General features: G+C 33.7%; 1 protein-coding gene across 8 annotated transcripts in view; it reads right to left on the minus strand.

Moving 5' to 3' along the window:
• PRPF40A (pre-mRNA processing factor 40 homolog A) overlaps positions 1–12,621 on the minus strand; it is a 60,064-nt gene that overhangs the window by 1,460 nt on the left and 45,983 nt on the right. For 4 of the 8 annotated variants that reach the window (XM_036996006.2, XM_073241473.1, XM_017674460.3 and 1 more), the window contains 13 exons: positions 12,193–12,357; positions 11,242–11,350; positions 10,295–10,445; positions 9,437–9,570; positions 4,816–4,930; positions 4,548–4,639; positions 4,331–4,447; positions 3,884–4,021; positions 3,489–3,584; positions 1,360–1,446; positions 1,177–1,273; positions 1,033–1,094; positions 11–142 (listed from right to left, as the gene is read on the minus strand). In XM_036996006.2, coding sequence (XP_036851901.2) covers positions 11–142; positions 1,033–1,094; positions 1,177–1,273; positions 1,360–1,446; positions 3,489–3,584; positions 3,884–4,021; positions 4,331–4,447; positions 4,548–4,639; positions 4,816–4,930; positions 9,437–9,570; positions 10,295–10,445; positions 11,242–11,350; positions 12,193–12,357 — 1,495 coding nt within the window. Of the gene's footprint in view, positions 1–10; positions 143–1,032; positions 1,095–1,176; positions 1,274–1,359; positions 1,447–3,488; positions 3,585–3,883; positions 4,022–4,330; positions 4,448–4,547; positions 4,652–4,815; positions 4,931–9,436; positions 9,571–10,294; positions 10,446–11,241; positions 11,351–12,192; positions 12,358–12,621 lie in introns of all 8 variants that reach the window. The other 4 variants (XM_017674461.3, XM_036996007.2, XM_017674459.3 and 1 more) reach the window with 1 other exon arrangement.

Genomic DNA, 12,621 nt, shown 5'->3' on the forward strand with positions numbered 1-12,621 from the left:
AAATACGTACAGAATCCTTTCCAGTCTTTTTCTTAGGTGATTTGTGTTTTGATTCTGATCTTTGTCTGGTTCTGTCTTTTTCACTTTCCCGGTCTTTTTCTTTTTTGTCCTTCTCTCGCTCAGCATCTGACTCTGGAGAATCCTGTGTAAATAAAAAATGTTAGCATTTGATGAAGATACCATTCCATTTTTTAAAATCCCTATGCAGGTGATACTTAAGAGCATCCACGTTATCGTAAGATACGTATTCTAGAGTGATGGAATTTGAATTATTAACCTCGAGGATTGTGTAACATGTCCAAGGTTCACGGGAGGGAGGTTGGCCTTTCCTTTGGGAAGGATGACTGACACTCTGACAGCTTCACTATATCATGGAGAAAGGCACATTTAAGATTGGATAATATCTAGTATTACATTTTCCACCACCTAAATAAGGTATTTATTTATTTTGTAGGAACATAGGATGCTGCAATTAGTTTAAAATCACATTAAGTTGGTAGCTGTTTAACAAAGTTCCTTTCCTCAAAATTGCTACTGAGAAGCAGGAATGATTTAAAATGTAAGGCAGTGCCTAAGTAAGTAACCCTCCATTAGATAAGAAAAAATCCAATTGAGCAACAAGAAAAAAAATCTTAGTCAACAGATCTGTGGTGACACCCAGGCCCTTACATTTTGAAAAAGCTCCTTTGGTATATTTTGACATGTACCTAGGGTTAAGAACTAAGAGTCGAGGAAGGAGTTGTTCGAACATTTAAACCTGTATGTATGTATTACAGCTATTGTTGAGAACCCCAAGCACACACATTTGGGTCTTCTCTCTAAAATCATTTAACACTGGTATATTTTTGTTTTCAAAGCTTGCCAAATATTTTAATGGAAGATAACGGTGAAGGACAACTATAAAACTCGACTTTAGGTGTCTACTTGAACTGTGCTGAAGTGCATAGGACTAGACAGAAAAAGGTTCTGCTGCTGCAGAGGAAGTTAAGGGCAAAAGTCTAGGTGTAGTATAAAAATTAGAAGTTTCTTTACAGATTTATGTCTCCTCTTCTTGCTTTTCTTCTTATGTTTTTTCGACTTCTTATAACTTCTCTCTAAGCAGCATGAAAAAAAAGTGTCAGAATTTGAGGACACCCAAGTGTCAGTAACTGTAATCAAGTCAAAAGATATGCTTACCAGACTCAGCACTAGAAGAATGCTCTGAGGCAGAACGAGACTCTGATCGCTGTCTCTTTTTCTTTGAATGGCTGTCATCATCATCTGAATCTGACCCCTAAATAATATAAATAATTTCATTTATTATGATTTTAACATGATTTCATTTCACCTAATGGTACCATATCAAATAATCCTCCTTACCGATCTAGAGCGAGAACGTTTCCTGTGATGTTTTTTAGATTTTTTAGAATGTTTCTTATTCTTTGAATGATGATGTTGACATTCATGCTACAGGGGCAAAAAAGAAAAACTTCGAAAGTTTATGTTTACATGGCTGATCAAGAAGAATTTTCAAAGTTTTAGAGTAAAGACTCCCATTTTTTTTTGTATTTAGGATGTACTCCATTGCAACGGTGCAAAGAATTCTCATCACTTACAATGTTGTCTTCAGTTCCTTCTTACCCATCCTATACCAAATGATTTAGACATCTTAACACAACAGTGTTAAAAACTGGTAGTAAAGAAAGTAGTTCTTTTTATAGGACTGAGAATGGTGTGAGTTAGGAGGGTCGGTTGATATACTCCAGAAAGTATAATCTGCAGAACAGTCACATTGCTTTCAAAAACAGTGAAATACAGTTACATTCAGACATGGCTTTTCTGATGAATCTGGCTTTGGTCAGCAAGGTAGGCTCAGTATCACCATAAAGAACTACTTCAGATAAATGAAGATGGTATCAGAATTCTCTCTACTCTTCCTCATGTTCACCCAAGGATCACTCCTGGCCTGGTCAAACTTAAAGACATTCAAAGTGAATCTAACTTTGACCCCACATGAAATCAGAAAAGGAAATGTTACTCTGTGAATTTTAACTCTTTCATTAAAACAATTCTCAAGCTAGCAGGAAAGGAATATGCTGTAGTAAAAGCTCTCTACTTCGGGAACATATCTATGGCACTGAAAATAAATTGTTTCAGTTAATAAGGAAATGGAAATGGAAAATCCAGCTTATAAGGCATTTTCTCTTTATGTCACAGAATGCTTATTATTCTTTTCTACCTCAGGCCCAGATTATTGGGGTTCAAAATTTATTGTGTGTCCTGCCCTTCCCTATATGCCACCATCTTTAACTCCATTTGTGACCTCACCACTTTACCCTCAGCACAGATTATGAAAGAATCTTGTTGGATATTCTTGAATTGGGGCACAATGTCAAGACACTACCTACAGTAGATCTTCTCATAATTATATCTTTATACTCTAGTACTTGAGAATCTTGTTACAATGATGATTCTGATGTAGGATTCCTGCTGATGGGGCCTGAGAGTCTACATTTCTAACAAGCTTCCAGGTAATGCAGATGTTGCTGGTCTCAAACACACTTTAAGGTAGAAATTATCTGGAAGCCAGGAGTACTAGATCTAGAGGCAGCTGGGAAAAAATGTAGGGTGGGTTCACCAATGTTATGAGCATTGGTATACAGCAAGAACAATTCAACAAAGAAGTTAATTAAGTGATCTTCTATGCCCAAAGACCATGCAATACCGTTAAATTTGTGCCTGCTTTCAGTTTGTTGTAATGAATTAGTCTGTCTAATTGGCAGCTCAGCATATCTGTTAAAAACATCAGACACTGTAGTGAAATCTCTTTCCTGAAAATTCCTCTATTTCTTTGTCTCAAGTTTCTCATGTGTAGCTTTACAGGCTTGTTGTGAGGATTAAGTTCATGTATATAGTATTTTCAAAACAATTAAATATTTTCAAAACAGTGGCTGGCCCCCATAGGAACCAACTATTATTCAGTTGTTATTGGTTAGTGTAGCATATTTACTATATACAAGTGCCCATTTAAATCTTCATCGAGAGAGCCTCATTCACTGACAGAGTACCTTACAACTTTATAATTACTTATTTAACAAATACATATTACTTATTCCATTATTTTTCAGTATACCCCTGAGCTTTCAACACATATAATGTAGTATAATATTTGAAACATGAGTTTCAAAGTTGTTTTCTATCTGCTTTATAAGATTCTAAGTTTTCTTTAGGTTTACTAGTCAGTCCATATGGCTGACAAACTGAATTTCTAAAATACTGTAAAAATGAGACAAATATGAAGTCTCCATGAACAAATCTTTACAGTCCCATGCAAGCTTAGTATGTTTACTTAAAAGCAGTTTCTATAGAAAAACCCATTCCCTAACCATTGCAGATAACTACATTTGTTACAAAAGCAGTTTAAGAAACATACTTTGACTACTCTAAATTCAACTTTTGTTTATATTCTTATATATTTTATATTTTAACTATGAGAATATTAAAATTACCTCAAGCACATGCATAAAATCTTTAAATATTCGTTTTCTTTCAGACTCCAGAGTTATGTCCTCGAATGCTGGCTCTTTTACAAATCTCTCCCGAATCTAAAAAATTCAGATATGGAATAAATAGATGAATACCAAGAGAAATACACCAAATGAGTAAAAGGAATCTTAACAGCAAGAGAAAACTGTTAACAGCCTGGTTACCTCGAAGTCCATCATTTCATTTCCTGTTAAGTTTTTAACAAATATTCCTAAATAAAGAGCCATAGCTGACTTTAATATACACTGTAAATAACTTCAGCTGTTTTTTTGTGGTTATAAAATGAAAAAGGAATTAAAAATTTCAGTCTTTAATTGCCAAAGGAAACAGATTAGAAAAATTTTATAGTTATACATACATCTTCCCAGACGGCATCCAATTCTATTGGAGGCGTGGCTTGTTTCAACATACTCTTAAATGCAGATTCTTTTCGTTTCATCTTCCGAGCCTCCTCTTTTTCTCTTTCACGTTCACGGGCTTCTGCCTTTTCTAATAACTTTCAGAACATCATATTTAATACAGTTACAATAATATAATTACAACTTCTATTAAATGAAATAATTCATTATAAGCTAAGGGTCCATTTAATACCACCAGGTAATTTAGACAGAAGAAACTTAGTAGCATCAGCATTTGCCTATTATCTATGTACATTCTTTTACCTTACCATGAAAAACTGTCTACTGCTCAATAAAATCCTACTCATGTCCCCTTATTTCAGTAGCCTACAACTTAAGACTTTTGGCTGAATGTATTAAAAACTGCATTATTAAACGAGTTTTGTGTAATAGTAATGATAACTTACACTATTGAAAGCCAATTTAATATTTCCGGCATCTAACGTGGTTGATCTTTTAGTTGAGCTGATTATTGCCACAAAGTCTTCAAAAGTGGTATTTACTTCAACTACAAATCCTTTATCCTGAAGAACAGAACTCTTATTAACACAAAATCAAAGGAACACAGCATCGATTTTAAATATATACTACACATTAATAGTTAACAATAAGTGTACTATTCACCTTTAGAATGTCTTTTATTATCTTCTTCTCATCATGATAACGTGCTTTAAGATCCTCAACATAAAACTTGAAAAGGTCAAGTGCGGTTGATCCTAATGAAAAAACTAAAGAAGTCAAAAGCTAGCTCTAACCAAAGAGCTGCAATTACTTTTTTTGTTTAAAAAAGAAAATAAAGCAACCCATCACCTCCCAACACAACCACCTTCCCATTCCCACCTGGCCCATTCCAACTACTATAACTCTAAGTTAGGAAAGAAAAGAATCTCACCCGGCTGACCAAGCATGTTAGTGAATCTAATGTCAGAACTAATTGTTGGATACAATTCCATCCAAGATGACATAGAATGCAGTTGTCCATGTTCATGCAGTTCATCTAAAAATATCTGGAGGAGAAAATACCACCACCACCACCACCACAAAAAATCATTATACTGAAAAGTCACCTTGAAGGATATTAGAAGTATCAGTGAAACATGAAAGAAAACACATGTTAAAAACATGGCAGTATTTAAAACTTTTCTACCAGTGTTATCCCAAATATATTTAGGTGTGAACAATACTTGGTCTTTGATCAAAATACAATCTGCTTTTAGGCAAAAAAGCATTTTGTACTTTAGAGAGAAGTACCTTTGAAAAGCTATATTATCTTTCCAGGCTTCAGTTTACTGTCTCTGAAGACGGAACATGATTTCCAGTTTTAAAAAACCACATAAAGGTAAACCATTAACTCAAACATAGGATATTTTCTATCTCAAATGATGAGGTTAAAGAGTATATACATGTTTCAAGAACATATAAAAACAAAATAACTTTTTGTTTTTAAACATAATGCCTAATTGTGTTCTGGAGTCTGTAACTTTTAATTTTTTTAACAAACATGGGCCTTTATTAACAGGAGATATAACTTTACAGAAGTGATGCATATAGTAACTAGGACTCAAAACCTATTTCCCTTCTTTCATATTACTATTATACCTTAAATCTAATTCATATGATTCTCTTTTTTATTCTTTCTAGTATCTTCTTTTCAGGCAAACAGTCCCAACTTTAGTACTCAGTAATTCCCACATTTCCTGCTTCCCCAAACCCTTAGGGAATTTAATCCTATAAACAATGTCCCTAAAGAACTGTGGCCCAAAATTCTTTTCCTAAAATTCCTATAACCTGAGCTGTTTAATATGGTAGCCACTGGTCAAATGTAGCTTCCATGGAATGTAGTTCATGTGAATTGAGATTTGCATTAGTATATAACAGTGATTTTCGAAGATTACCAATAATTAAAACAATATTTATTGCATGTTAAAATGATAATATTTTGGATATACTGGTTAAAATAAAAGATTATCAAAATTAATGTTAAAATCCCAGTATGTGGCATACAATATTTTATTTGCTAGCACTTCCGAGTAACACCAGGCACCTGTTAAATCCACTTCTCTTCAAAGAGTAAGCATGTACTGTCTTGTATTTCCAAAAATTCTTTTCTCAAACTTAGTATCTACCCTTCTGTCCCTACCCTTCAGCATAAATAGAATATTATCCCAACCCACCCCTGCGGTATGATCACCAGATTCCTTCACTTGCTCTCTCTTTTTAGTACCCAAAATAGTTTATCAATGATGCTTTCTAGGATCCTAGAATCTGCACCACTCTATCATATTTGCTTTGCTGGTTTTGTACCACTCCTGGTTGCTGAGATCTGATAAAGTCACAGAATTTTGAGACTGAATCCACTTCAACAGTGGATCTTTAACTTCAGTGAAAATCAGAATCACCAACAAATTGTATTTTTTAAAAAATATGGATTGAAATCCAGGTATCTGTAATTTTAGTTTTTGCAGAGCACCAAGACAATTCTTATGTTATAAAGTCAGGTTTGAAAACCATTATGATAAAATTTTATATTTTTACTCTTTTATTTATTAATTCCAGCCTCAGGAGGGGGCAGGAACCTAGTCTTTTAACACTCTAAAAAGCAAGCTGTTCAAAGGTGGCCAAGGTTGGCATTTCTCCTTCCCTTAGAGGAGAGGTTCCTTCCTAACCTCAGCACTAATGACGTCCTGGACCACCGAACTTTTTGGGGCAGTAGGGGAGAAGGGTTGTACTGTACACTGTAGGATGCTTGGCAGCACCCCTGGCCTCCACCCCAAAATGCCAGTAGCACCTTCTCCCCAAATCATGATTGTCAACAGAATCACTGGTTGAACACGATTCACTGCCTGAGACCTAACTTGGTAGTAGTTTTTTCCTTATCTCATTCCTTCTTTTTGTCTTACATACTGCTCATAAAACAACTCTTCATGTATATGCTTGAATTCTAAACCTCCAAAGATTTTGTTTAATGAGAGATACTCCTTTCAATTCTTTCTTCATTCTCTCCCTCTTAACTGGTTTTCTCTTATTATCTTAACCTTGATCTTTTACTTAACTTTACCTTATCATCAAACTATCTGAGGTCTAATTTTTCCTCTATTTATTTACCTTTAAACTATTTGGCTACCTTTTAGATTTCTCCACTATGCCAATAGTCACTAAATAACCTAAATGCTATACCCAGCAGTATTCTTTCAGTTTTATTGCATAAAGATCTTAACATTTGTGACTTTTGGTGGGTTCCTCTATCTCAGTGGTTTCTCAAAGGATCATCTGAAGGAAATGGTAAAACCCACAGATTACTGGGCCCCACCCACAGAACTGAGCTCAGTGAGTCTGCTGTGGGGTTTGAGAATTTGCATTTCTGTAACTTCCCAGGTAGTTATGCTGTGCCCCTGAGGATCAGGCTTTGAGGACCACCCCCTATCTTCAAACTCCATCTTGGCTTCTGGATTTACACATTCCCCTGGTTCTCCTTTAAAGATCTGATCACTTCTTTCCACTACTGATATGAACTCAAATACCAGTTTTGAGACTTAAAAAAATAAAACATAGATCTCCTTGTTGTAGATGTGACAAATATTTATTATTACCTGACGAGTAAATGAGTACTGGATAAAAAAGACAGCCATCATCATAACCACTATTATTAAGAATGTTTTTTTCCATCTATTATCTTCTATTCTAAATGTCAATCTTCTCTTAATTAATTTTATGGAAGTTCTAAAAACACCTCTTGACAGGTAATGTAGTAGCACAGGAAAATGACTTAGCTGAGTATTTGAGGCAAAGCAATATAACATGCTAAGACCAGTTACATCAATAATCAAAAACCATGCCAGATATATATACCAATCTAATACAAAATCATACTTTAGGCTTAGCTGTAAGGCCCAAGGGACCTTTAGGTTTCTCTTCCACATTGCCCAGTCCCAGTAATGACACTATACATTCCACTTTCTGTGACCCAGATATCCTTATTTTTATTATTTTATCATATTGGTCTCCTTATTTTAAATCACTGCAAAACCTTCATAAGAGATAATGAAGGTCAACGGCTGCATGAGAGCAATTAAATAACCTCCTAATATCTGTTCTCCCTTCTTCCTGGGCACATGGATGCCTAGTTAAAAATCTAGGTTTTCTAACCTTTTCAGTTAGTTGTGGCCATGTGACTAAATTCTCAGCAGCTGAACATGACTGAGGCTAGTAGAATATCTAAATCATTGGTTTAAGAAGTATTGCCCTTTCAATTTCTTTCAAGATGAAATGTGATCATAGGACAACACATTCCTTTATAATGCGACAAGGTTAATGGCCTAGGGCAACTCTTTAAGTATGAGCCAGCAGCATCCCTATCACTTGGAAACTTAACGGATATGCTAATTAAGAATCTACCCCAAAACTAGTACATCAGATTCTGGGGGTTAGGTTCAACAATCTGTGGTTTTAGTAATCCTCTGAATAATCCTGTGGGAAACCATTAAGATAAAGGAACCCATCAAGAGTGGTAAATATCAAGTTTTTATGGAATGAGGACTAAAATACTACCAGCTATGGCATTTAAGATGGTCAGTGAACTTTGACACAACAGGAAGAGTTTTTTAAAAACACCCTATGATTCTAGTGCACCCTTAAGTTTTGAGAATCACTATGTTAGAGGATAGCAATGTGCCCTCCCTAGACCAGATAATAGTTGTTATAAAAAATAAACTTATTTAAGTCACTGTAACATAGCAGTTATCTTAACACAATGTTTAATGGAAGAAACCATGTAATCAAGACCGCAGATACACAAATTCTGGCTCCACTATTCAGTAGCTGAATTTTGGCAAGTCATTTCACCTCTCTGAGCCCATTTCATTATCTATATACATGGATATAACAAAAATAGTACCTCCTCTTGTATGGCTGTCATAAAAATTAAGAGATTATAAATTTAAAGTGTATAGCAGTAAGCAATTAACAGTAACTGCTATTATTACAATTACTACCAAAATGGGCAATCTGGTCAAATACAAAATGCAAGAATTCACTGCTCCATTACTGAGAGGATAAAAGAGATACTTAGAGGTGAAAATGAGCCACTAGCTATGTGGGCATATGTAATTTCATCTCCTATGTATAGCATTTAAGAATTACAGTCCATCTTCCAACTATACCACAGCATTCCCTACTGTTCTCTAGACTAAAAAACTAGTACCAATGACTCACCATATATGTATTTTGTTCTATCTTCCCTTATGCTATATCTCTTGCCCAAGTAAAAGCTCATCTATCAGTACTCATCTTAAATATCAAATCTTCTACAGTCTTCTTTGTTCCCCAGCCTAAAATGGCTTCCTTCAAGTAGATTCAAATTAGTTGTTGTACTTAAGAGTTAAATGTATACAGATCCTCCACAAAGTCTAAGTTAATCATCTGGGATCAGGTGTCTCAAATTATTTATATCATTGTCAAAACTTACTGACCAGTTATAAGATTAAGTAGAAATGAGAGAATTTTGTTTTTATTACCTGAAAAGACTCTCTATTTTTACGCTGACGTCTCCTTTCTCTCAGCAAACTCTTCTGTTTTTCTTCTTCTTCTTCTTTTTCCAAAGCCCGAATGTGTTCTTCAAAGCAAATTAATGCATCTTCTTTATCCATGTCTAGTTTTTTAGTTAAAAAAATAAAAATGTCAATTATCAGTAAAGAAAGCAATTTAATTATTTGTGTTAACTCCCTGCAAATTTCAAATTCACCTTCCCAAAATACTTGTATGTAAACTCAAAAATGATTTGTAGTCATCTAAACAGGAAATGTTTAAGAAATTTCCAAAAAGACCTCAAAAGGTACCCAGAATCCAAAGATGAAACAAAAACCATGCATATGACACAAAATTAATGAAAAAAATTTATAAAATTTGTCAGCAATATCAGAGTTACCCAAAGAGACTTTCAAAATATAGAATTCTAAACTCTACCTGAAATCTACTGAAGCATGGTGTTCAGATAAGTAATCAAGAAAGCTGTAATTTAAAAAGCAACTACACAGGTCAGAAAACAGCATGGGGATGCTTAATGTAAGATAATGCTAATATTTTGTGCTTTTTGCAGATCTCTAAAAACCATTACCTCAAGACAGCATAATTTATTTGTTTCTCTATTACAGAGTTTCATATAAATGGCAAAGGACATTTTCAAGTTTGATCTGATAGATATACAAGATTATCTGATAACTTCAGATTTCTAAAAAAAAATACTTTGTTCTGTCTGAATCACAAAACCCAATTGCAAAGAAATTTCCTATTTGTAAACAAAAGTTTCTGAAAAATAGACAATTGTGTAAAATTCAGTCAGATCTCAGAACAAAAGTGAAAATCATTACTCTTACTCTGTAATTCTTCATCTTCTGCAAAAGTTGGATTATCCATCAGATACTGCTGGGCTTCAGACCAAGTAGTAGAGTATGTTACATTAGCCATGTTGTCAAGTATGTTTTTTAATGCTTCCCAATTTCTCTTTCTCAATTGCTTTGCTTGCTCCTAAATCACAAGTACAAGCACACATTTGGATTTCAAAGAAAGTATGATACATGAACTGCAATTGGTGAAAGCTTCTTTACATTCTCACTGATGACCAAATGTTACCCATTTCCTTTAAATAACACTGTCTTTCCAGGGCTCTTGTCAAACTGCCTAGCTTAGTACTTACCTTCGATTTTTTCACCTCTCTTCTAAAGCCAGAATCTGGAAACCATGTTTGCTCCAATTCCATAAATCTCTTCCTACACCTATGCATTACAGACAGGGTCTAAAACTAAAGTCACTGCAGAAAAGTCACATAATGGGTAAATGCCAAGGTCTTATTCCACTTCAAATTTTAAAATATAATTTAATGTCTCTTAAAGATTGGATAATACACAACTTAGTTCCTAATAAAACAGACATGAGCCAAAGAGGTGATAACACTGTCTTACAAGTAATATTGGTGTGAACAACTACATATTACTGCTGTTCTTATTAAAATAATCATAAAGGCATTATATGCAAAAATACTGAGTATCTTTAACCATGATGAGTTAAAAAAAAATCTTATTTTTCAGAATGGGTATAACACAGCCAATTAAAGACAATATGAGTAATAGCTGGATAAATCTATCTACTTCAGTATTTAGTATAGGTGCTATCCGTTTTTAAATCTTTTAGTAAACAAATCTGCTGTATTACATAAACTGGATAAACTTACTGACAAAAATAGACATTGTAAAGTAACTCCTAATCAGACTGAAGACACATCTTAATTTATTTGTAAATGCCAATAACAAAGAGTGAATAATACCTTTTCTTTTTTTGAAAGGAAGAATAAAACATCTTCATAGATTTCAAGACGATCACGTTCTGATATTGCATTCCAAACTTCCATCTCTCCAAACATTTGCTCTGCTTTTCTATTTGTTAAAAAAAAAAAAAAATCAAATGTTATTCTGTATTACACAGTGTAACTTTTAAAACCATTTAAATTTTATAATAAATTCTGAAACCACCAAATGATACTGTTTTCCCCTCTAAGTTCATGACTGTATTATAAAGAAAAACTTTTGGATAATTAAAAAAGAGAACAAAGCAGCTTAGGCTTCCATTTCTCTTTAAGAGTATTTACTTCCAATTGAGCTGTTTTGTAGTCAAGACTATCTCTATTTCTTAAGGGTAGGGAGAGAGACTGCCAAACTGTCCATTTAACTAAATTATAGACTTAAAAATTTGTCAGAGATTTAGTTAACACTCAAAAAATAGTGCCAATAAGAAAAGAGTCTTTCACGAACGTTTTTCTGGAAGAGTAAAGAAAACAATGAAACATCTATGGAAAGTGAACTCAATATACTGCAAAAAGAAGCTATTAATATTTACCTACAACTTTATACAGTAAAGAACTATAAAATGAAGAATGTATATAAATGCAAGTTGTCAAAATTCTACACTCAATGGTAACAGCCTATTTCTACACAACAAATACCCAAACTTTCAATTCTTACATTAAGTTAAGAAACCAAGCTTTATTAAATTCAGTCTTTCTCCCCTTTGTGTTCTAGTCCCTAATTAGACTCAAGAAGTCTGTAAGATATATACATGATTACTGATGTATTTTGTACCTTAACAAACTGCCACATTCACAATAGTTTAAGCTTTGTTTAACAATCATCTACTTTGGATTAGTTACTGCACTTGATGAAAAGTTTGGCAAATAAACAGTGTCTAGTAAATATTGCTCATGTGTTATTAAAAATCTTACTTATATCTGGTTGTGGAAGTCATTTTCTCATGATTTTCAAGAAAACGCTGAAAGGATTCCTTAGCTTCTTTGTATTTTGATCTTGCTTCTTCTTTTTCTTCTTTCTCTGTCTGGACTTTGTAAGCATTAAAGGCCTGCTTTTTTTCACTCAACTTCGCTAAAGCACTAAATAATAGATATCATATAAGAGTAGAAGGCAGGATGGTCAAATGTTAGTGCTTTGAAAAACAATACAACTGATTTTATACACAAATTAAGAAAATTTCAGTAAGGTACTAAAAATAAGATTGTATTAGAAGATAATTTCTACTTTAACAATAATCTCATCTGTACCTGGCTGTTCAGATTGTATGATAAGCCTTTTTGGCTTTTTTGTTTCATATCAGATATAAAACATCTCTATTCTTGGTATCAAAAAATAGACAATGG

Source organism: Manis javanica, chromosome 7, assembly GCF_040802235.1.
Source record: "Manis javanica isolate MJ-LG chromosome 7, MJ_LKY, whole genome shotgun sequence".
Lineage (NCBI taxonomy): Eukaryota > Metazoa > Chordata > Mammalia > Pholidota > Manidae > Manis > Manis javanica.